Consider the following 25,109-nt stretch of genomic DNA (forward strand, 5'->3'; position numbering starts at 1 on the left):
CGGTCCCTCGCCGTCCCCGTCCCCTCCCACCGGCGCTCCCCTCACAGTCCCCGTCCCGCGCGCCGGCCCCTCCCCCCGCCCCGCGCGCGCGCGGGCTGCCGGCGGCGGCGCGGGGCGCGTGCGCAGTGCGCGGCCCCCGGCGGGCGGGCGGAGCCGAGCCGCGCCGAGCCCAGCCGTGCCGCGCCGCGCCGAGCGCAGGGAGCATTGTGCGGGCGGGCGGACGGACGGACGGACCGACGGACGCCGCGAGTAGCGCCGCATTCCCCCGCTGAGGCCGCTGCCGCCGCCCCCCCGCCCCCCCCAGCAGCATGTCGGGCCGGTCGGTGCGGGCCGAGACCCGGAGCCGGGCGAAGGATGATATCAAACGGGTGATGGCGGCCATCGAGAAAGTGCGCAAATGGTGAGCGGGCCGCGCCGCGCCGGGACCCCGCGCCCGCCCCCCCGCAGCCCCCCCGCCGCCCCCCCCGTCTCCCCCCCCGCCCTTCCCTGCGCCGTCCCCTCCCGGGGCTGGAGCTCGCCGGGCGGCCGCGGGGGGCGGGGAGCCGGCGGCACCCAGAAGCCATTTCGCTCCTGCGAGTCACATGAAGGCGGCGGCGGCGGCGTGTGAGGGCGAGAGGCGGCTCCATTGTGCGACCGAGCCCCCCTCCCCGCCACCCCCGCCGCTCCCCGCCGACCCCGGCCCGCCGCTCCGCCGAGCCCGGGCCGGGCCGTGACGGGGGGGGGAGGGCGGGGGGCAGGTCGGGACGGGCCCCTCCCCCTCCCGCCGCCCCCTACAAAGGGCCCTGAGGAGCGGGCCTGGGGCAGCGCCGCCGCGGCTGTGCGGAGATAGCGCTCGGAGAAGTGTTAAATAAATAACCCAGCACGTCAGAAATACCCCCGAGAAGCTCCCGAGGGTTGGTGCCATGGCTCGGGCCCATTTATTGATTTATTTCGCCTCCCGAGCCCCCGAGGCGCGCACGTCAGCGCCCGAGCTGAGCGGGATCGGCTCCCGCAAACGCTCCGGCAGCGCTAAATCCCCGGCGAAGCGGGAGGGAGCGCCTAATTGCCGCTGGAATTTGTTCTAAATTATATAATTAAAGGTTGTGCCCCTAGTGAAATAATCCCCTTTTGTTAGGCCTTAAACGTGCTTTGGCATTTTCCCGCTTTTGGTTTTTTTTCCCCCCTTTCCCCCCCTTTTTTTCCCCCTTTCCCCCCCTTTTTTTTCCCCTTTCCCCCCCTTTTTTTCCCCTTTCCCCCCCTTTTTTTCCCCTTTCCCCCCCTTTTTTTCCCCTTTCCCCCCCTTTTTTTCCCCTTTCCCCCCCTTTTTTTCCCCTTTCCCCCCCTTTTTTTCCCCTTTCCCCCCCTTTTTTTCCCCTTTCCCCCCCTTTTTTTCCCCTTTCCCCCCCTTTTTTTCCCCTTTCCCCCCCTTTTTTTCCCCTTTCCCCCCCTTTTTTTCCCCTTTCCCCCCCTTTTTTTCCCCTTTCCCCCCCCCTTTTTTTTTTCCCCTTTCCCCCCCTTTTTTTTCCCCTTTCCCCCCCCCTTTTTTTTCCCCTTTCCCCCCCTTTTTTTCCCCTTTCCCCCCCTTTTTTTCCCCTTTCCCCCCCCTTTTTTTCCCCTTTCCCCCCTTTTTTTCCCCTTTCCCCCCCTTTTTTTTCCCCTTTCCCCCCCCTTTTTTTTCCCCTTTCCCCCCCTTTTTTTCCCCTTTCCCCCCCCTTTTTTTCCCCTTTCCCCCCCTTTTTTCCCCTTTCCCCCCCCTTTTTTCCCCTTTCCCCCCCTTTTTTTCCCTTTTCCCCCCTTTTTTTCCCCTTTCCCCCCCCTTTTTTTCTTCCCCTTTCTCCCCCCTTTTTTGCCCCCTTTCCCCCCCTTTTTGCCCCCTTCCCCCCCCTTTTTGCCCCCTTCCCCCCCCTTTTTTGCCCCCTTCCCCCCCTTTTTTGCCCCCTTCCCCCCCTTTTTTGCCCCCCTTCCCCCCCCTTTTTTGCCCCCCTTCCCCCCCTTTTTTGCCCCCCTTCCCCCCCTTTTTTGCCCCCCTTCCCCCCCTTTTTTGCCCCCCTTCCCCCCCTTTTTTGCCCCCCTTCCCCCCCTTTTTTGCCCCCCTTCCCCCCCTTTTTTGCCCCCTTCCCCCCCTTTTTTGCCCCCTTCCCCCCCTTTTTTGCCCCCTTCCCCCCCTTTTTTGCCCCCTTCCCCCCCTTTTTTGCCCCCTTCCCCCCTTTTTTGCCCCCTTCCCCCCCTTTTTTGCCCCCTTCCCCCCCTTTTTTGCCCCCTTCCCCCCCCTTTTTTGCCCCCTTCCCCCCCCTTTTTTGCCCCCTTCCCCCCCCTTTTTTGCCCCCCTTCCCCCCCCTTTTTTGCCCCCTTCCCCCCCTTTTTTGCCCCCTTCCCCCCCTTTTTTGCCCCCTTCCCCCCCTTTTTTGCCCCCTTCCCCCCCTTTTTTGCCCCCTTCCCCCCCTTTTTTGCCCCCTTCCCCCCCTTTTTTGCCCCCTTCCCCCCCCTTTTTTGCCCCCTTCCCCCCCCTTTTTGCCCCCTTCCCCCCCCTTTTTTGCCCCCTTCCCCCCCCTTTTTTGCCCCCTTCCCCCCCCTTTTTGCCCCCTTCCCCCCCCCCTTTTTGCCCCCTTCCCCCCCCTTTTTGCCCCCTTCCCCCCCCTTTTTGCCCCCTTTCCCCCCCCCTTTTTTGCCCCCTTTCCCCCCCCCTTTTTTGCCCCCTTTCCCCCCCCCTTTTTTGCCCCCTTTCCCCCCCCCTTTTTTGCCCCCTTTCCCCCCCCCTTTTTTGCCCCCCTTTCCCCCCCCCTTTTTGCCCCCCTTTCCCCCCCCTTTTTGCCCCCCTTTCCCCCCCCCTTTTTGCCCCCCTTTCCCCCCCCCTTTTTGCCCCCCTTTCCCCCCCCCTTTTTGCCCCCCTTTCCCCCCCCCTTTTTGCCCCCCTTTCCCCCCCCCCTTTTTGCCCCCCTTTCCCCCCCCCCTTTTTGCCCCCCTTTCCCCCCCCCCCTTTTTGCCCCCCTTTCCCCCCCCCTTTTTGCCCCCCTTTCCCCCCCCTTTCCTCCCCCCTTTTTGCCCGTCTCGACACACCCCCCCTTTTTGCCCGTCTCGACACCCCCCCCCCACCGTCCCCTTTTTTCTCTTATTTTCCCTTTTATTTCTGCTTTTGTTAGGAAAATCAACATGAGGTGTTAAAACAATGCAGTGCAGTCACTGCAATGTTCTGCACGGTTGGTCCAAGGATTTTTGGATGGGATAAAGAGCAGTACCGGTGTGACTCCAGAGCAAATCTTTTTCTGCCAGCAAGTTGACTGTTCAGCAGTCTTTGTGCATGTATCTTAAAATACTTCCTTTAAACCTTTTTGAAATCCGTGGGGAAATCCCTTGTGTTTAATATTAATCTGCGTAACTCGGCTGTTTTGAACCTGGTAAAATAAGGGGACACTCTTATTGCCATCCACACCTAACACTTTGCTTCCCTTAAAAGAAGAGCAAAATACAGAATTAAATACGTGGTTGGGTGTTCGGGTGAAATGGATTGTTGTGTTTTAAATTGCCTTAAGCACACGAACGGGCCTGTTGGCTTGAGCTGGACAAAGAACTGGGACGTGTGTCCAGTAACGCAGGGCACGAGATGGGGATTTCAAAGAATCCGGCCATTGTGTAGGGAGCCAGAGCAGCCCCAGCACCGCAGTTCGCTTGCTTTCAGGAACTCTCTTCTACTCGGGTGGTGTTTTTAAGTGCTGTTTGCTGACTGGTGGGCCGGCTTTGAAGGGTCAGAACAATGTGTAGCGCTGTGACAGGACTTTTGTTCCAACAGGAGCGTTGTGGGATGTATGGCGTGACTGTTTTGTCCGTAGGTATTTCATTCACGAGTGCAGCGTACTTCCTTTGAATCCTAGTTTGTGGATTTCAGAGAGGAGTAGAGGCAGAAGCTTGGCCATTCAACAGAATGTCTAATTTGTTGGGTTTTTTTCTTGGCAAGGGCTTTCTTGTCAGTTGCTATGGCTTCCTCTATAAAACAGAAATCTTACAGTATAAATAGATTTTTGTACGTTTTAACCCTCCTGAGAGACAACTTGCTTTAAAGGGGTCCTGTACAGAATCATGTGATGTTGATTGCCATCAGAAGTATTCATATGGCTTTTTGTGTGTGCATCTCGCAAGTGTTTACGTAAACCATTTTTCTTATTTTTAGAGGAATTGTAATTTGAAGGTGCATCTTATGATTCTCTACCCACCCCCCACCCCCCACCCCCCGCAGTCAAGTACAGTGGGAAACGAGGAGGAGAGATTCTGTGTTTTGTGGTTTAAATGTTTTGAGAAGACTTGGCTGGTTTAATTGAACTTTACACACTAGCAATTCCTGCATCTTCAGAAGAGCCACATAGACAATTTCCAAGCGTGCAGTTTCATTTGCATAATAGGAGCAATTTGTTGCCATCCACAGCTCTTCTGTGGAAATGCAGCCACCGAAGATTAAAATACCGTGCATCCAACATTGCATAGTGCAGAGTTTTCCGAGACTTGTGTGCTCGGAGCGCTGCGTGCCAAGGATGAGTAGAGAGGCAGGCTGAGCTGTAAACTCTTCCGAGCAGGACCGTGGCCCCGGTGCATGCTGTCCAAAGCTTTATTGATCTGTGAAGGTGTGCAGCAGCCTTGCAGCGCAGTATTACTGAGAGCCTGTACTGCCATGTCTATGGACGTGCCTCTTGGAAAGCAGTTTCCATCAGTACAGACTTTGTTCCTTAGAAAATTAGTGTTCTTAGACAGTGAGCCCTTTGATGCAGGTGCCCTATCTTCATGTGTGTTTGCAGGGCGCCGAGAGCGCTTCTGGTATTACTGGAACTTAGTAGTAAACAGTGAAGTTGTAACATTTTTATCTTGAGATTAACGTAACCCTATCTCCTTTGTTTAAACCACTCTCATGAATGAACATCTGTTTTAGAAAACATGTAGCACGTGTCCTACAGAACACATGGTTGTGTAGTATTTGTGTGGCAGAAATGTTAAATTTCCACAGCTAAGAGGGTAGTTCTTTCTTTTTAAATGTACTCACCATTTCTCTTTCAGTCTATTTTAACAAATGCTCTGAGATGTTTATCTCAATGAATTGTGAAAGGTACAGGGTTGGTTTTTGTTTTTAAAGATTGATGGGTATGTGTAGATTGTAAATGGGCTCTCAAGAAGTGAGAGGCAAAAACTGTTGTGGTCTCAGCCAGCATTAGAAAAATACTGGCAACTCTTGTTTTATAGAAGTCTGATGTATTAAATGAAGGAAGATGCAGGCTTTTACTAAAAGACAAGTGATGGGCAGGGTACAAGTGTAAGTGGTAGGACATCTTGGGAGGCAGTGAAATAATTTGTGCATAGCACTGCTGAGCTTTTCGACAGCTGGGTGGGCATGTAGGGGTGGAGGTATGGTGTGGCTGATGGGGATGGGTACCCTGATGCAGAGAAAGCACCAGGGATGAGGAAGGCTCTTTGTATTGCCTTGTCTTTGAATTGCAGTATCTTTGCAGAAGTCCTCCAACCTCTTTCTGACCCATCAAAGCCCTAATCTAGGGATAGTGGTAGCACGTTATGGAGGAGAGAAGTGAACCTGGACAGCTGATGGAAGCACTTACAGAAGTGCTAAGTTTCTATTGTGGCAAGGAATGGGCTGTAGAGCCAGGCATGACTTGGGACTTCGCTTACAACAAAGTGTGTTGTGTAAAGGTGGAGGAGTGAAGCCACCACAGGCAGTGTTACCTGGTACCGCTGCTTGGGATCGCTAGCGGTGGCCAGTTAGAGGAGAATTTCTAGACGATGCTGCTGTAGCTTTTCTGTTCACAGTCTTCATTCAGACTTGCTAAAATATTTTTGTGTGGTATGTAATGCTCTGAGATTGACCCTCTGCAGGTTTTGCTGCTCATGCTTCCTTCTTAAAATAGGCTTTCACGTGGAAGAGTGGTTATGACATAGAACTTCTTAATGTGATGCCTTTGGAAAAAGGCTGTTTGCTACTACCTTATTGCCACCCTAGTTTAGTCTGGCTACAGTGGCTGTGTTTAGCTTTCCGCTAAGATTTAGTTCAAGTAGTGGCAGCTGATGTAAAAATACCCAGTGTATGTGCAGGAGCTGTACTGAAGTACTGTAGTGGCCCAAACATGCTCTTACCATGCTTGAATTATAATACATCTCTTCTGGCTCGGGATTATTTCTTTTTGAGCCAAGATATGTTCTCTGGCTTCAGTGGAAGTTGGGTGGATGTTAAAGGTAGGGTTTTGTCACGTGTAAGCCGTGTTTCCCTTCTGTAAGAAAAGGTGCATGTTGCAACGTGGAACCTAGGAGAACTTGCTTAAGAACATGCTGGCCTCTGTAAGTTAAAGGGGACTCTTCATAATGTACCATATTTAGATAAACTCAGAGAGAAGGTGTCCTTAACCATTAGTCTTTGTCTGTTCATGCTACATGGTATTTTATTGTATTTGCAGCATGGTCAAGAAACACTGTGTCTGTTTGGGGCTACTTCACATTAGTCACTAGACAAACACCTACATAGCGATAGGCGTGCTCTGAAAAGCAAGCCTGCGTTTCAAAAAAATATTTTTTTGTGCATCTGATAGCACTTTTTGTGTATAATAATGGCATTTTCTTTCCCATTCCCCTTTCTCCTTTGCTTGATCCCACAGGGAGGTCATAATTCTGTGATTTTCACCAAACTCTGTTGCAATGCAAGTGAGTGTGATGTGATAAATTCAGCATTATGACGTCACTTCGTGATCATCAACAGAAGATGGGGTATGTGGGAGCCAATCCTTGTGTAAATACAGATCACTGTGATAAATGATAGTCACGGTAAAAGGCCAAGTGTGAAAGCCTTTTCTCGAATGATAATATATTGGCAGTAAAGGCTTTCTGTATCTGTGCCATCCAATGTTTCTAGCGCTCGCTGCTTCTGCGGGAGCTGCCTTGACACTTTATGTATAAGTGTAATATACACTGTTGTGTTTGCTCACCGGTATATTACTTTTATACATGGCATTTGATATTCATCTTTGGAGCTTTAGTGTTAACATACAAAATATAAGTATATTTAAAGAGTCTTGGGCTATTTCGAATGTGGAATTGAGATATAATTATCTAAGTTCTAGGATATTAAATATGCCTCAGGCATGAGCAGTAAAGAAGTGTTGCTACTAATGCTTACCTTACTTATCCTTGTCTGTCCTTTAAATGCTGTACAGATATGGTTCAGAATTTAAAAATGCGCTAACACAATTTCAGATAAATGTAAGGGTTTGTTTCTGTTGCATTCGTTAGTTTCCGAATTTACTATAAGTAAAATATTTAAGATTCTTTTCAGTGTGGAAGTTTAAAAGAAAAAAATATTATTGTATATGTTTTAAGTTTTGCCATTTTCCAGTGTTGTTACTCCTGAGTCATTCATGGAGGAACAGGAGAGGTTTGAAACCAGAAAAAAGGGTTTTTTTGTAAAGCTATGGACTTTGTCAGCAAGTGAAGTTGGTAGTTGCCACATTTTTAGCCTGATTAACTCTCGGGTTGGTGGAGTTCCATCACCCCCCTTTTCCAATTCACCAGTCAATATAGAGATCAGCCTATATAGTACAATGGGGGATGGTGCAATAAAAAAAAAAATTGCCTTGTGATTGTTTAAAAAGATGGAATAGAGTTACAGGGGTAGAATTCTGGTCAGTCTTGGGATGAGTAGGTTCAACAGCAGATCCATTTTACAGACAGGAAAACAGGTAGAGAAAATACTTAAGGTTTCACAACAGAATGGTCACGAGGGTTCATTAATTCCTCATTCCTACTCCGGCATTTGGTCAGTGAGAATATTTTGTGGCTTGTGCAGCATTTAGCAATCTTACTGTTATGGGCAGCATCAGTAAATTGCCAATTCTAATTAAATTAAAAGGGAAGTCCCTGATCAGCAGGTTGGGCTGGTGTCTTTGCACAAAAGATAAAAAGTAGAAGCGGTTTTGGGGGTTTGGGGTTTTTTTGTGTTTGTTTGGTTTGGTTTTTGGTTTTCATTTTGAAATGGAAAGGCAGTAAGTATTACAGATAATACTTGAAGCTTTATTTGCTGTAAACATCTTAAATGCTGCAGTTATTTTGCCCTGTTGATCTTAAATGTCTGAAAGTCATTATGTTTCTTTGTTAACAAATTTGTGTTTGTGCTGCTGCTGATTTTATTAAGTTTTAGGGGAGGTTGTCTTCTTTTTTCTTGTTAATACTTGTATGGTCTTAAACCTTCAATACTGTAAATGCTTACACATGTGAAGTATTTGAATAATAGCAGTGTGATGTTGGGTTTTTGTTTTAGCCATGTTTGCAGGACTGGGATGTTGGTGTACTTCCATCACAAAATATCCTTATCCCCATTGTTGTCTGAATTACTGTGTATTTAATTCAGTGGAAAAAAAATCCCTATAGCTGAGGGTTATCAAAACTTAAAGTGGTACTTAAGAAGCTCAAAAGAATTAAAATGTCAGGGCTAACTTTAATACTAGAAGGAAAAAGTTACTAATATAGGTTTCCTCCTGTGTTCTACAGTCTGTCCAGTGAAGATGCTGTGTGAGGCTGCTTTGAGATGCTAACAGGTATCTTGAACTTTTGGTTTTCCAGTGCAGCATCTCTAAGTAATATTTTGCTGTAGGAAAAGACTAAAATCTTGATTTTTTTTTTTTAAAGCATTTATTCACCTCTCCCCACACCCAAAACAAAACCCCAGTAGGTTTTATTTCCATAATGTCAAAGGTTTTCCTAAGTAGAAATAAGTTTAGTTTGTCTTGTATCCTTAAAAAAAAGAAAAATTATATCATGATCATCTCTTCACAGTTAAGTATGCTTTCATTATTGACATGCCCTCATCTCCACTGTCATTTTTATCACATCTAGCAGTAGAGCTCCAAATCAGCGTAAAATTGGGTTTTGACATACTTTAGCCAGCTAGCGTACCCAAATGGATGTATCTAAACACATTGAGGAAGAACTGTGCTGCAGGAAGAGCAGTGGGAAAGAAATGAATCTGAAATAGTTTTGTACTTTAATTAAAATATCCATGTGGACAGATCCAAAACTTATCAAATTGTCATATGTAGCTTCCCCCCCCCCCCCAACAGGAAATTGTCTCCTCTAAAGGGAAAACAAATACGATTGGCTTTAGTAGCTAAAACAAATAGTCAGGAGGATGTTTGTGGCATTTGTACAATGTGGCTGCTCTTGATTTTGGAAGCCCTTTCTAAAAATGGAGCTATCACATATATATTTGGAGTCACATGCAGCTTCTCCCATCCTGCAAAGAATATTAAAAAAAAAAATCTATAACTGGATCCCAAATCTATTATTTAAATGTGTTTTTAAAAAAGAAAAATGCTTGAGATCTCATGCCAAATTAATTTCAGATGTTCCTGACTACTTAATGGAATTGGTCTTTGTTGTTAACTTTTAATCGATCCATTTGCAGAGCTATATTACAAACCCAGGAACCAGCAGTGGCAATCTGTGACCTGAAAACTGATCACAGAAATGTGATGAAATTTCTCTGGCATTGTGGACCTTCTTTTAATATTCTGATGTAAAGAGCTCAAGGAATTAATCCCTTAAGTGTTCAGCATCCTTTCCATCTCTGCACTCTATGACTGAGTGACCCCCTAATGTAGTGACGCCCTCCAGCCAGATTTCCTTCACAGTTTGTCAATGTCATGACTTCATGGCTGGCTGGCAGGGGTCTGTACAGAGTGCTGCAGGTTATGCTTTTTCCCTCTCTGATAGCCTCAGCCTTGCTTTTTTCCAAGAGAGCTAGGCTCGCCAGAGTCTGAATTCTGCATCCCGGCACATATTGCTACCAGTAAGGCTGTTGGTTCTAAGGCTGGAATTTCAGAGCCGTCTGACAGGAGTGTTGAGTGAACGTTAAATTGCTAGCAGCAAATTTCTACCCAAAAATAAATCTCAGATGGTCAAAATGCATTTAGATTTCTAATACCATTAAACAGCTTCATGACAATCAAAACACACTGGTCTGTCTAAAACCTCTTCTGCTCTCTAGAAACTTCAAGTGAAAATTGTAGGCATTTAAATCTGCTTTTTCAATAGCTGTTCTTCTTAACTGTTTCTTCAGTCCAGATCTTATGACTGCTACTGCAGTTACTCACCTAGTCAAGTAACAGCCCTGAGAAATCTGGAGGTTAGCAGTGCTCTTAACAAGTTTGTGAAATGCAAAGAACAATTTACACAATGCAGTACTAAAGACGATGTAATAGAGATCATCCTACTTAATAGCCTATTTAAATCCTTGACAACTTACAATAGTAGGTCACTTTCTTTTGAATCCTAAGTTTAACTTTAACTTCTCCTGCGTTGTAATTTTATAGGGAGAAGAAGTGGGTGACAGTTGGCGACACATCCCTAAGGATTTACAAATGGGTACCAGTAACAGAGCCTAAAGTCGATGATGTAAGTATCCTGCAGATGTCTTGCTTTTTTCAAGATGTAACACTCATGTTTAGGGAAAGGCAAAAGAAATATGCTCATTGAGCCTTTAAGCCAAGACTGGTGTGGATCTTGCAAGCATTTGAATAGAAGAGCTCTAGGGAAATGCTGATCTCTATAGAAAGTGGTGTTGATGGTTCAGTGAGTAGCTGTCTTCTTGGAGTCAACTTGGATTAATTCTCAGATAACTGTTAAACATTCGGCTTGAAATGGGTTTTTGAAACTGTAATGTAATAATTGGGAGGCAGGGAGGAATGTAAGATGACGTTTACTTTTCCCCTCTTTGTGCCTGGTGCTTTAAAGAAAAGTAGCTGGTTTGGAACTGTGCGGAGACACTCTCCGTGTGACTCTCTGTGTGTCACTGCTGTTTTGCTCAAAAATAGGTGCAAAACACTGAAGTAAGGGTAGGAAAATCCTGTAGAACTGAGATCACTTGTAAGATGACCAGCCCAGGCAATACAGCAGACATGCTTCTCTTGTAATGTGTGCTTGCCCTTGGTTAATGTTTTGTGTATGCCTCATGTTCACGTTCTTAGCGTGCACTGTTCATGTGCCATGATACAATCATGTGGCATGAAAATAAGTGTATAAATCGAAGTTGATTGGGCTTACAAATTATTTTTCGAAAGGAGCATTGCTCTCATTTTATAAATTGAAATACTGTTACAGAGAGCAAACTAATCCATAGTACCACAGTAAATTAATGATACAATAGAATATATATCTGAAGTTTTGTACTCCTTCCTTGGGCTGTCATGTGCTTTTACTTTATTTGAAATACAAGTTAAGACCCATCTGGAAGAAAACTACCATGTTACAAATGTGTAAAATGATGGTTTTCCAGACAAGACAGTGTCATGGTCTTGTCTTATTCAAAGTCCAAATTCAAGACCTATTTTTGATTAGCATTGGTTTAACTGAGTTTGGTTTTTTTCTGGACCTTTGGTGGGTTGTACCACAGATCTCAGTGACTGTCAGAGTTGTGGTAAACCTCTTGTATTCTTCCAGTGCTTGAGCAGCATCTCTGTGGAGTAACCCCTTGTGAATCAGGAAACCTTTCCTGGTTTCTTTACAGATACTTGTTCATTTTTTCTAGTTGTCAGATGTTGGGCCTTCATTTTATTATTTATAATACATAGGGAGGGAAGGCTGTGCTATTTGTGTGAGAGAGATTTAGGATGTTTAGGCTCATGGCTTCTGAAAATTGCCTTCCTGCAGTTAAGTATGCCTGCATGATGGGTGCCATGGAACTTTGAAATAGGATTTCTAGTGAGTTTCTGGATGAATTTTCAAGGTGACTGCTGCCTTAAGTCAGACCCTCTGTTACGAAGAATGAGTTTATATAAAGGTCTCTATGTGCAAACTTTAATTGTACTTTTTGAGCCATAATCTTTAGGTTTAGGCTCTAGATTTGTTGAAATTGGGACACTTGTTCAAGACCAGTTACTTCAGTGTCCTACAGTCGCATTCTGTTCATTACAAGTAGAGGCAGTTGTGCAGCTGCAGTTGTTGCAGGATTGTACTCATAAGGTTTTTGTCTTTTTGCTCTGGAGGTTCTCACTATTAAAACAGGTGCACATATTTTAAGAATAAATCTCAGGTAGGGGTCATCTTGGCTATTTAATTATGTTGTGGACATCCTTTTATATCTGATTTTATCCACCTGTGAAGGAGCAGATACTACGCTTGCTTTTTACTAGAATAGGAGGATGGGATCTTTTTTACTTCTTCATATTTCAAAATGGAAGTTGTCTTTGATTTTTAGCGAACACAGATTAGATTACTTACCCCCTCACACGTTGTTCCTAAGACACTTTGACATGTCTTCGAACCAGAATTAGCTAGGCTTTTTCCTCCTACTAGTTTTGGAAGGCTGTTTTAGGACCTCACTGCTTTGATGGTTAAACCTTTTTTTAAAAAAAACTTCTCAGCTGAAATTGCTTGCAGTCATTTTCAGTATTTTTCTTGTGGCAAAAGTGTCTGTTTTACCTTAAATAAAAAAAACCAAAACAAAACAAAAAAAACCCCCGAACTTGAGAGAGATTATGTACCTTCTGAACTTCTGTTTTTCAAAGGTAAAGAAGTCCATGTGTGTTCACCTCTGTTTCACATATTAGGGAATAAAATATGGCTTCTCTGGAGTAAAAACACAATTTAAAATTAAACCTAATAGTCTATTTAAAATAGAGGGAACGGTCTTTCTGGGTATCACTTGTTGAATTTCTTCTGCAGTCTTAGACAATATTTGATTGTGGTTTTTGTTCCTTCCCTCCTTGGAGGACACTGTCTTACCTGAATGGATGGGTTGCCGAGCATTCTTCCTAGAGTCAGGCTTTTAAATGTCTTCTCAGCAGGCACAAAGGATCCTCCAAAAGCAGTGCAGCTGGCTCTTTCTCCTATGAGACTGATTACGTCACCTCTTAATTGAAAATGCTGCATCCCTTAGCAGGCGCAGATTTTCCACGTGATGGATGCCACTGTCTCTCTTTGTTTTAATGCTTGCAGTCCATACTGTTGTTTGGTCATGAGCATGTTGTGACCTATTGTTCGTGTAGGACTGGCTTGCTTATGCTCTTTGTTTTAGGCCAGTCTGATTTTTCTTGAGCCATCTTTTAGTTTTAATGAAGCAGCAGCATTAATTATAGAGGAGGAGGAGGTCCCTGCAGTGTTGGTCATTGAGAAAGAGGTAAAAAGTGTTAAAATCCTAGCTCTGTTATTGTTCCTCTTGCACATGCCTGCATATTGTCTAGGTATACAAGTTTTCTGATATGAAAGGGAGAATGTGTTGAGTTTTGTAGCCATGTGTTGATGTGCATAAACTATACAGTGAGCAGAGTTACAAGCTCAGAAATAGGGTAGTTTCATGAATCTTAGCTTGTCCCTTTTCCCACTGTAGCAGGGATTCTTTTGACTTTGCTTTTGTAGCTCCAAATTTGGACTGAGTACAAAGTTAGCAGCCAGTACCTCCCAAGTTCTATGACTCAGTCTCAGCAAGCCATTTAATCATCGTGCCTCAGGTTCCCTGTTTGTAGAATGAAGGGGTATTGAGAACTTTTGTACTTTTTACAAAAATTGTGCAGTTTGAAGGTGAAAAACATGTTTAAGTTCTAAATGTTACTAGAATTTCTGGATAAAAACCTATATATCCTAGTGTTTTGTGTCATGAAGAAGACAATTAGAAAAACAGCCCTGCAGTTATTGGGACTAATGCGTTACTGATGTCGGTTGTTATTACATTGGCTTTATTTCTCACTTGAAATTAAGAGATGCTTGCAGAAGTAATGAGTGGGAAGGGTTTTGTATTGCAACATGCACTTCTGTTTATGGTGATATTCATTTGTTTGCGGTGCCTTCTGTTTTTCAGAAAAATAAGAATAAGAAAAAAGGCAAAGATGAAAAATGTGGCTCTGAAGTGACCACTCCAGAGAACAGCTCCTCTCCGGGGATGATGGACATGCATGGTGAGTGTGAGAAGGTCAGCCCCGTTACCGTACTACACTGCTATGAAAGTATAAGCTAATGGTGTCATGTTCTCCATTGCTCAGATGTATGGACAGTATGTTTAAGTCACAGTTAAAACAGCATCAGATACTCATTTGGTACTTTGGACTGCTGTAGATGTACTAGTGGTTGTTTAAATGCCTTTTTTATTTGGGCTGCGTGTGTGGGAAAAAAATGTTGGTGGAGCAAAATATAAAAATATCTACTATTCAAAATACTACATTCAGATGAACTAGTGACTGTTGAGTTTGACCAAAAGACCCCAAAGCGTCAGTGGCACCTACTAATATTTGTGCAGGTTTTGTACTTTTTAACTCTGTAGGTGATTCAGGTTGAAAGAATTCTGCAAGAGCTAAGAAAGTGAGCTCTGGTTCTGTGGTGTCTTCCTTCTGCTTCAGCTTGATGAAATTAACTGGTTAAGAAAACTTTTTTGCTTGCTAGTCAACTAGTCAAGCACTATTAGGTCAATTCTGGTTTTTGTTGGTTGTTTTTGGTTTTTTTTTTTTTTTTTAATGTGAACTGTTGAGTGCTAACTTAGTGTTTATTACAGAGAGGCTTGCGCAGCTCAGCTCTGTTCCCATTTTTTACTCTCTAGGTGTTTGGATAACAGTTACAGATGAGAATGCAGCACTATTTGAGCTGATAAGAGGGGATCGCTTTTTAGTGGGTTGTAAATTTTTCATTTCAGTTTTATTTGCATTTGTATTGCCTCCTGGTTGGTTTTTGCAGTGTTCAGAGCAAGAATGGTCTTGCAATTAAAGGACTGAGCAGGATTTTCACGGATCTGGGTTAATTTTTGACCTCTTTCAAACTTCTTAGTTTTTGCCTTGATCAGATTATTTACTTTTCTTGTCTTGTTTCTCCCATCCATGAGGTGAATATACTACTTGCTTTTTTTTATCATATATCCCTTGTGGTTTTTAGCCATACTGTACAATTTCATGATAAACTTAATCTGATTAGACTTCAGGCTGCTCTGAAAAGAGGTTGTTCTATCACCAGCTATGTGTTTCTGAAGTCCTTTGGATGTAATGATTGTTCAAATGCAGGGGGAGGTAGATTGAGTTGCATGCTAGTAATTTAATAATGTTTTGCTGTGTTAATTGTCTTTAGGGAGCAGGAACTTCCCTCTTGGTTACCTATAGTAATAATATTGTGGACAACTATCACTTAGAAACCATTCATACTGGGACTGCATGTCACATTTTACCTTGACAGAGTCTTGTTGAGGGGTTTTGGTGGGTTTTTTGACCTTCCAAACACACTTCAAAAACGATCTGCTTGTCTGAACATTGTAGTGATGCGTATCTGTAAATCTGCAGCATGAACACTTCATTAGGCCTATGTTATATGAACTATAAAATGAGACTGTCACTTCAACTGATCTGTTTTACTCATATTGTAAAATTCTGGGTTCTTTAGGACGTGATCTCAGTAAAACACTCTTCGTTTTAACGTATAATATTGGAGCACCTTTTTTTAAGTTTTCTGATTTTTAGTAACTGCTAGAAAACTCCTTATTGCAGCATAGGCTGCAAGAGCAGATTGTGGTGGTGTGGGAAAAAGTTAGATGTAATGTTAGTCTAAAAGCTTGGACTTGATCCCCAACAAGCTAGACGTTGTGCATTGTCAGGAAAAATATGGCAGAATTTCAGTGGTTTTTTTGTCTTGTCAAATTAGACTTTCCTGGTTTTAACTCTTTTGTTAACAGATGACAATAGCAACCAGAGTTCGATAGCTGATGCTTCTCCAATAAAACAAGAAAACAGTAGTAATTCAAGTCCAGCACCAGAACAGAACTTGGCAACACAAGCAGACGGCACTGAAGTCAAGTCTGACGAAACTCAGGCAGAAGCAAAGGAGCAGCCTGGTTCAGAAGGTAAGCTGAAAAGACCATCTTCAAAGCCAAACGAAAATGCTACCCTTTTGTGTATCATTTATTTACTTATCCATTTTAAGAACTGAATAATAACAATTAGAAAGAAATGGTTTGTGGATTTTCAGCATTTATGTGGAAATGGGCCATGATCTCTCTGGCCTACTGGTGATCCTTCCATTCAGCTGGAAAGGTCAGATTGACATTTAGGGCCTTTCCAGAGAAAAAATACTTTTTTTTTATTGTTGTCATAATCTCAGTCTTGAAAGAAGAAATAATTTAACATCATCTTTGAAATGGCTGCTACTATGTAATCACACAAATCCTGCAATGTGTTACTTCTGTAGACCTGAGAGTGTTTGTTAGCTACTGTCACAGTAAAATAGAGGTGAGATAACTTTAAAATTATTTTTTTAATTGTGTAAACTACAAACTTGCTTTTTTCTTAAACCTTCTAGTTAGTTATTCAAAAGTTAGCTTTGAATTCTGTCCTAATTTTCTAAAAGCATTACAGGATTGTACTGCAGTTGCGTGCAGATTAGAAATACATGTGGGTTAAGAGATTGTTCTGAACCTTGCTCTTTAAATGGTATTTTGGGTAATTGAAACATGCTCTGTATTTATATTCTTGGGAAGATAACTTTCTTCATCCTATTATAACAGATAAAAGATGTCCTTTAACACCATTCTAATGATTTGGTTGCAGAATTCTTCCCATAGCAAAGCAATTAAATTATGCCCTCCTGATTTAGTTCTTAGCTCAGTAGATCCACTAACCAATTTAAATTTAGAGCTTTTATCTTGGTAATACTGGAATGGTTAAGTATGTTAAATGTTGCCGTTGTTAATTGGGGTTAAGATTTGACAACTGAATCGTCACCAAATTGAAATAAATCAGAAAGACATATCCTTCCAAGAAAGTCTCCACTAGCATTTTTGGTCACAGTAAATGGTAAGGATTTATTTCTAGGTCTAATATTGTCTGAACCTTCTTGTGTGAAGTTGTTACATAGCATACGTGCTCCCCTGACTAAATTTAGGTTCAGGGAAAATCCTGCCAAGTTCTCTGGATTAGTTCCAGAGCCAGTTACTGTAAAATGAAAGGCAGAAGTAATCGCAAAAAATACCTGTTATTCATGTGGGGGTTTCTCTATTGATTACATGCCATGTTTAAAAATTTATTCAATAGTTATTTACCTACCAAAGTGTTACGATCAATCAGACCTCTGGAATTGTGACATTATGCATCTGCTTAGGGTTAATGACCTTGTATTCCTATCTCTAATTACTACACTGAAATCAGGGAGGTTTCTTAAAGTTAAGGGACAGTTTGAGTGGTCAGAAATACCTAAAGTGGGCTTCTTCAAGAAAACCGGTGCATTCAGAACATTCTGATGCGTAAAGAAGTTGAGAATACAGATCCCCTTGCCCGAAGGTCAGCAGGAGCGTGAGGGGTAGTAGTCAGCAGCAGCTGGAAGAGCAGACAGCAGCTACGGGCTGTCCTGGAAGCTGCTCCAGGTGTGTTTTTGTCATGGGGAGATGGGTGCATCTCAGAGTGCTCCTTAGCTCAAGCCGCAATGTATGCTGAGGCACACACACTGGAAATTGAAATAAAAAATTCCTTCTGACCCTTGGGACTTGTTTCTTTGTCGGCATTAACGTGATTTGCTGGTGAGACATGGAAAGGAAGATGATTCTGTCTTGAGTTTGCTGAATGTGGTCTTCAAGACTGCTCATCGTAGAGGGTCACTTTTATTTTGTATTCTGTCAGAGAAACTTCCAGAAATGCTTGTGGTGCTTTTTACACGGTACACCACAAAAATATTCACTTACTGGTGATGTCTTCTTCATTAACCAAAGTTGTCCAAGAAAATTTTTGATTATGCATTTCTCTTCATCTATAATAAATGTATATGTTTTTTGGATCAGGGACCTTTGGAGAGATTACTTCATGAAACTTGACTCCATGCAATCTTCTGACAATTCATTTAACTCAAAAAGGATTTTTAAATGAGGTCAAGGAATGAATGGGTTCCAGTCCTTACACTGTTTTTGATGTGGGTACTGGAGGAAATATAACTGACCTTTTACAATCAAAGGGCTTTGGTTTTGGGTGGTGTTTATTTTTGTTTGGAGTTTGTTGAGTCTCTGCTTCTGGATGTACTGTGTTTAAACTTCCAAGGGTCTTTTAAGCTGTAAAGTTAAAATGTAAGTGCCCATATCCCCTCTTTGAGTGAATGGGTGCTTTAACCCTGAGCCCGTTATAAATCTTGCTTTGGGAGAGGGAGAAGGGTTTAAATCAAACAAACAAAAAACCGAAACCAAAACCCTGTGAAAAGTGAAAGCAGGTAAGAGCGATAACAAGCTGGAAGACTTCTCCACAAGTATGCACCAGAATTAGAAATTCTGCAACTCTAATGGTTAAGCTAGTTTGCTGAATTTCTAAACTTTATCTTAAAAGTAGTATCAAGCAAAGAAGTGGATTTTAAATATGTGGCTGAATTTTGATCCCAATAACTTTATTTTCTCTCCTTAGCTACACAGTTTTAGATCCACTAGTTACCAGAATTCAGCCCTTTCTGTGGCTGCCTTTTACTTCTGATTTGAGGCAAGTTTCCTCGGGGTCACCCGAGTTTATGTTGAACCTTGTTTGCTGGCAGGTTGAGGTGGTTCTGAGCTGGAGGGTGTGCGGGAGCTTGGCTCCCTCTAGGGACTGATCCCAGCGGTTGTATTCCTCCAGCAGCAGGAGGGCAGAGGTCTTCTGGCAGCAACCCGTGGCTGTGCTCCTGGAGTTTGAGCTGAATTCTTTATAGTCATACAGCTGTGATGGATGTTATCATTAATGGTTACACGTGGGTGAAGTTCGTGTCTTCGAGATGTTGCTAATGAGAAGACATCCTAAAAGCTCCTGCTGAATGCTTTCATTTATTTGTTTAAAATTGTTTCTTCAAATTTCAGATACCTCGGATGAACAGAATTCACAGTCTTCAATGGAAAATTCCATGAATAGTTCAGAGAAAGCAGAAATTCAGTCCTCTGGAGAAAATGATATAATTACAGAGGCATCTAAAAACTCTCAGGTAACTTTAAGCACAAAAGCCCAATTACTTAGAATTTGGAAAAGAGTATTTTTACCAAAAGGCAAGTGTAAGGAGGCCAGTTGTGTATTTAGACTCATTTCCAAAGTCAAGGACAGTAAAGCAGCTGTAGAGTATTAAATGTACATGTGTCTGGTTTTGTGGTTAATCTGATTGGCTTCTTGAATTTCACGTAATTTGCATGGTAAGACTAGGTTGGCCTGATGTACTTTTCAGTTTGCTGAACCGGTCTGTGTTAGTTTTGTAAGGGAATATTAAATTTTAATGTTGATAAAGTGCTTGGACTTAACCTGCTGGACAGGCTCCTTTGAGGACCATTCAAAAGTAAAATACCTTGTAGAGAGGTAAATGCATATAGCAGTTAGGAAAGTTAATTTTTGTAGATCCAGTGGACGAGACGTTTGGATGTTTAGTTACCAGGGTACTGAAAAAATTGTGGGTGGGTGGGAGACAGGCATTATCCTTGCAGTTGTCCCCCTGACACAGAGATCCTCAAGCAGAGCACTGCTCAGTGCCTTGGTTTTCCTTGTGGGTGGGTGGTTTGTTTCGGTGCACACCTTGCACTTTCCAAAACCTTGCGCGTTCTGTCCTGTAGAGATTGCTTTGGCTACAGCAGGAGAAAATTCGTGTGCACTTGGTGCAGGTTGTGCTCGAGTGTGGAGCTGAGGGAAGCCCAGGTATAACCATGCATCAAGGCTGTTGCTTGGAATATTCACTGTGTTTTTTAGCCCGGAACTAGAATTTTGCCCTTTGTCTGTAGACGACAAGAAGTGTAAAGAAGTTGAGGTAAGATGCAAGTAGAAGAGTGACTTCAGGAAGCAAACGCACTCGGTCATGTCATTCTTGCATCCAGGGATGCTTTGTATTTTACAAATGACACACCAGGGGATTTGTTCATGCTTTTTTTTTTTGTTTGATGTTTATGGTGCCTGAAATTCAGAGCAATGATAACATGGTTGTTTTTCTTTTCCCCCCTCATTAAGGACTCTGAAGGAGTGCCACCTTCTAAAAAGATGAAAGTAGAGGCTTCCCAACAAAATGTTGAAGAGATTTAGACTATAGATTTTCCTGGTCAGTTTTTATGTAAGGTACATCAGTGGGCTTAATTATAGAACAACCTTACTTAAGCATCTTCTCTTGGATGAGGACAGAACTCCTAACTTTTCAAGTTACCAAGCAAAAATCCAAGAAAGCCTAACAAAGGTTTAACTTCTCAGACACTGAAAACTTTTTCCTGTGAAACAAACATTGAGAACTTTTAAGTTACTGTCTCTGAAATGGTTGGAGTAAACAACTCAGGAGGGGTCTACGCACTGTTTCTAAAGTCAAAATTACAATTATGTTGCTGCTGTATTATTATTTTTTTTTTCATTTCTCTATTTAACATTGTAAGATATTTAAGGATGGTACAGGTCAGGTATTAGCTTTCATGTGAAGTTCATTGTTCTGGCGTGATGTCTGCTTTTGTTTTGTGCCTTGTGTTCTGAAAACAGTGCTAACTTTTAAAAGTTGTTTTGCAACTGTCTCCTTTGCAAAGTGGCCTATGTTTGTATAATGCCATGTAGTAAAGCTTTTTCTTTTTTTTTCTCTTTTTTTTTCTTCTTTTTTTTTGTTTTGGGTTTTTGTTTTGTTTTTAATTTTTAAATCCCTGGTGCTTAAATTTTTAACAAATACAGATCAGGAAGCCATTTTCACTCTTGGAGTCCAAGGAGAAAAAGGAGCTTGATATTTTATTTTAGCAGCTATAGCGGAGATCTTTTATTGAATGCATGGCATTCGCAACTGTAAATTTGGTCTTCTAGACACTTAACTTCATCAGAAGTTAACATGATCTGTTTACCATTTATAGTCCAGATCTGAATATATACTATAACACAGCAGTTAAAATACTTCACGTATTAGGTCCAGATCTCTGTACTGGGTACAACTTGCTTTACAGAAAAGTTCCACTATGTATATAAATAGGATCAAAGGGATTGATACACAATGAATTTATTTTCAATTGGTCTTTTTTGATATCATGTTTTCACAGAACTGGATTTCATTGTACTGTTTCTTTAGAAGATGTTTACTTCTGTGTTCCAGGTTAATACTGTATTTGGGGGTTCTTTTTTTCTTCAGCAAGTCTTGTAAATAAGCCTTGTTGTTTCCATAGTCCCTACATCACTATTTGAAATGTGTCTTTCCCAGTTACGTTGAAGTGTGCTAATGCTCAACTTGATTGATAGGCATGAAGTACACGCAACTCCCTTCAAATCCACAGCATGCAGGAGTGCAGAACCGTCTGCGTCAGGTTGTAAGGGCTTGGTCTTACTGGGGGCTTTGTACTTCCAGGGTGAGCTCCTGGTGTCAGTGGGAACTGCTTATTTCTCACTTCAGTACACACGCAGGCGCATACGTACATATGAATGTACGTACATATTGCTGGATCGGGCCCTTAGTCTGTCTTCTCTTCGTGCGGGAGATGGAACTTGTAATTTAAAATACGATCTCACAGCAATGAAAATGGTTGCATATAGTTTGTAAGCAAAGAACTGTAAATACTTTTTTAAACGAAAAGGAATTGCTTCCAGTTGATACATTTTCATAATTAGCTCATCATTAGGATTATTTAGTTCTGAATTCTCCAATAGTGAAAATGGCTTGCGTTTAGACTACTGCATTGCGTTTGCAATTACCACTTTATTATGAAAAACAATGGGGAAGTAGGGGGGAGGGAATAGAGGGAGGGAGGAGTGGGGAGCCAATACTGACCTTCCATAAGATGTTTGTAGGATCGAACTCCAAATAACATATGACACTCAGTTTCAGAACCTTTATGTTGAAATAAAACTTTTTGGATTTTAACTGAATAAAATTTGATTGCAAATCATTCATGAAAGCAGTGTGCTCCCTAATAAGTTTTTGGGATTTCTGGTCTGATCATGAAGTCCATTAACATTCTGAAAATAAGGAAATGAGGAGCCAAAAACTGTATTTGCACAATATATGCAATGAAACGGTAGAATTCTCTCTTGAATTGTGTGTATGCCTAAAATGTGGATAACTGGTCAATGACAATTGATTTGTATGTATATTACATTCAGATTTAAGTGATATTTTGTGAGAAGTTCTATTGATATATTAAATGGGCAAATCTAGAAAGATTCAAACGTAAAAATATTTTTTATTTACTAACTTTGTTGTTTCTAATGCTAAAACAAAACAAATCTGATGCCACCTTTGACAAGTAGTCATGTTTACTAATCCCTATCTTCAGGTGCATCACAGCAAGTTTTAAATTTTAATTTTGTAGATGTTTCCAAGGGAGTAAATAGACTTTTCATTTAGAAAGTAATTCCTGTACTTTAGGAAGAAATAAAATATATAAATAGCACTAAAAATACCTCAAATTTTTCATTAGATAGAAGCATTTATTGGCATTATTGACATCAACAGGTTTAATTATAAACTTCCTTTTCTCTCCTGTGGCTTCTGCTCAGAACTGTTCATTGTTCTGTGGCTTACAAGACAAGGCATCATAACCATATTCCTAGAGGCTTTATTTCTAAAGTAGTAACGCTTTATTTACAGCTTATACAGAATACATTCAGAACTTGTGTTTTTTTAACCAGAGATTCTAGTGACAACAGACAACTGAACAAGCAGATAGATTTGGGTTCCTTAGACCTGCTATTGTCAGTCTCCGAGGGAGGAGACTTTGACATTATCTGGTATGAAGAAATCCAAAATAGTGTATAAGACTGTTATTAGTCTTTTTTTGAAGTGCCTGATAACATTTATGGGCCAACGGATGTGATTAAACACATTTTAATGCCAGAAAGTACAGATGGGACCAAACCAGAACATCAAATTCAAATCGAGCTGAGGTTTGAAACTACATCTAAATCCAGCTTTTTTTGGCTTGGACCTATCTCTACCAGAAACTTGTTTTATGAACTCACTGTAAAAGGGTTTATTGAAAGCATTGAGATGCGGAGCAGAAGGAGAGAGATAATTTTCTTCGAGAAGACTGAAAGTTCTCATACAGCTAACGTTTTAGAAATAGTGCAAATATCAAGAAGTGCTTCCTTGCTACAATGCTGAATGTTGGAGCTTCAGTTACAAATAAATACAAAAAAAAGAAAGAAAGACAAAAAAAAACCAAACCTAGAAGCAAGCAAGTAAATTAGCTGAGTTTGTGGAACATGTGGGAAGGCCTTCCGAATAAGCGATTTACTCAGCCAAACATTTTATAGCAGAACTATTCCTTGGAATTTTTATGCTTGGGAAAGTAGTTGTTAAACATTCCAAAAAGTGCTGGCACTTACAAAACAACAAAAAATAATCAACAAGGCAGTATAAAATATTGGTTTTGGGTGGCTATCTTCATACATAAACATTGTCATGTTTTGGAATGTTCTTTATATCTAAGGGCCTGTTAGAAGATGTAAAGAATTTTGTTTTCTTCAGTACCTAATCGTTTTCCATCTTATGATTTGTGTGTGTGTGTGTGTTGTACAGCAGTATAATTTTTCACTTATTTATTCCATCGGTAGATATGGTTTGTACAATGTACAATGGTTTCATTTCAAAAATAAAATAAATCACAACATGAATGCTGTGTGAATACTTTTTATCGAGAAACTTAATCTGTTTGTTTTTTTAAAAAAATTTACAATAAATTTCTGTTTTTATAATTGGTATTTTTACATGTGCGTTCTACGGTGTTATCTCATTTGGTGACGTGTATAATAATGATTCACCTTTGACTGGACCAAAGGTGTCTTGATATTGTAGCAGTTCACTGAGTAGGGCGGGGGCAGTTTGTTGTTGTAACAACAACAAATAGATAGATAGGGCCAATGTAATTACATCAGCCTGCAGAATAATTTAGTAATTTAAGGTGCTTACTGTTGCCTTAGTACTTGGCCACTGTGTTGTCCAACTTAAATTGGAAGGAGGAGGAGGGCATAGTGTGGAAACATGCCTCAGTTTGGAAACATGCTCGAGTCTGATGCTAGCAAGGGAAAAAAAATACCTCCTTAAGAGTTTTGGAAAGATTCTTTACATTCAAGTTGGATATAAAGTGTCTCGCTTATTTTTAGTGTTCTGTGTGCTCTGTCCCAAAGTAGCCTGCAGTTTCACAGACAGCTGAACTGGTCTGCTGGCTCACTGCTACCAGAGGGGCAAGCCACAGCCAGCTTGCCTGCTCCCAGCTTGGTTTTGTTGCCTCCCTTGCATTTACTGGGGTGCTCATAGCATCCTCTCATCAAACACTGAAATTTGCTAATCTGGGAAGAAAATTACCCATTTTAGTTAGTTTTTTTTCTTCTCTGGTTTAGTGACAAATCAGCAGACTTACATAGAGGAATTATAGATAGGGTGGAACTGGAGAGAGAGAAAAGAACAGGTAGAAACAAGGATGTAATTCAAGATAGGTCTGGGAAGGAGAGGTCTCTGAACAGGTAAGGCTGGTGCCAGTGAAGGGTAAAGGAGTGAGCAACAGTGGAGCCCAGCAGCAGGGCAGGGAGCTGGAGGTTGGCCCTGTGGTTTGCCTGGAAGCAGGAGTGGCAGAGGAGCCAGCGAGGTGGTAATGGGATGGGTGGACTCCCAGGGGCACCATCCATCCGCCCGACAGTCTGAGGCTGTGAGTAACATTCCTTGAGCTCTTGCGCCTCATCAAAACACAAATGCTTATCTTCCTGTCTAGATTTAGGAGGATAATCTCTTACCACTAAGTGTTGTGGAGTACACTGTGGGTATATTTTTAAACAGCTTGAATGTCTCTGTTCAGCGCGTGTTACGCTTGAATTCTAAGTCTGTAAACAGCTGTCTCCTCCTGTGCTAAAAGCCTTTGCTGTTGAAGGAACATCATCAGAAGATGGTGGCCTACGTTTCACCTTGCGCTGCAGATTGCTAAAAAGAAACGGTAAGAAAAGCATACTCGAGAGGGGCTGCTGTGGCCCTTAGTGTTTCTCTGTGCCTCCTAGCATGCCTTACTGTGGAGGAGGAGAGGATAGCCGGGAGTCTTGACCTGTTGCTGATCACGTAAATGCTGATCTTAAAAAGGCAAACCAAGAGGTCTGTCTCCAGAATAACTGGATTTATTTGAAGGGATGCCTCTTCCCTTGCATCTGTGGTATTTGCACTGAGGATGACTAGAGGAGAAAACCCCAAACCATCAAATGTTAGTTACAGCTTCACGCTGC

At 42.1% G+C, this 25,109-nt stretch overlaps 1 protein-coding gene across 4 annotated transcripts; it reads left to right on the plus strand.

The window, feature by feature from the left end:
* The first annotated feature begins 133 nt into the window (after positions 1 to 133).
* Positions 134 to 23,504, plus strand: BCL7A (BAF chromatin remodeling complex subunit BCL7A). Of its 4 annotated transcripts, XM_056343187.1 has the most exons (7): positions 137 to 400; positions 6,621 to 6,729; positions 10,326 to 10,407; positions 13,808 to 13,904; positions 15,656 to 15,823; positions 18,779 to 18,900; positions 19,902 to 23,504. In XM_056343187.1, the coding sequence occupies exons 2-7, from the start codon at positions 6,695 to 6,697 to the stop codon at positions 19,971 to 19,973; spliced, it is 576 nt and encodes a 191-aa protein (XP_056199162.1). In that variant the 5' UTR covers positions 137 to 400; positions 6,621 to 6,694; the 3' UTR covers positions 19,974 to 23,504. The 4 variants fall into 4 exon arrangements, with proteins under 4 accessions (XP_056199143.1, XP_056199133.1, XP_056199162.1 ...); XM_056343168.1 differs by lacking the exon at positions 19,902 to 23,504 and having other exon boundaries at positions 134 to 400; positions 18,779 to 19,895; XM_056343178.1 differs by lacking the exon at positions 6,621 to 6,729.
* The last annotated feature ends 1,605 nt before the right edge of the window (positions 23,505 to 25,109 follow it).

This window comes from Falco biarmicus, chromosome 1 (assembly GCF_023638135.1).
Source record: "Falco biarmicus isolate bFalBia1 chromosome 1, bFalBia1.pri, whole genome shotgun sequence".
NCBI lineage: Eukaryota > Metazoa > Chordata > Aves > Falconiformes > Falconidae > Falco > Falco biarmicus.

What these genes read in the sequence shown, in the direction of transcription:
- BCL7A (XM_056343158.1), top strand. Translation starts at nt 309, where the DNA reads ATGTCGGGCCGGTCGGTGCGGGCCGAGACCCGGAGCCGGGCGAAGGAT. An exon ending in CAGAGCCTAAAGTCGATGAT is followed by an intron (nt 10,408 to 13,807) that starts GTAAGTATCCTG and finishes TCTGTTTTTCAG; the next exon opens with AAAAATAAGAATAAGAAAAA. An exon ending in GGGGATGATGGACATGCATG is followed by an intron (nt 13,905 to 15,655) that starts GTGAGTGTGAGA and finishes TTTTGTTAACAG; the next exon opens with ATGACAATAGCAACCAGAGT.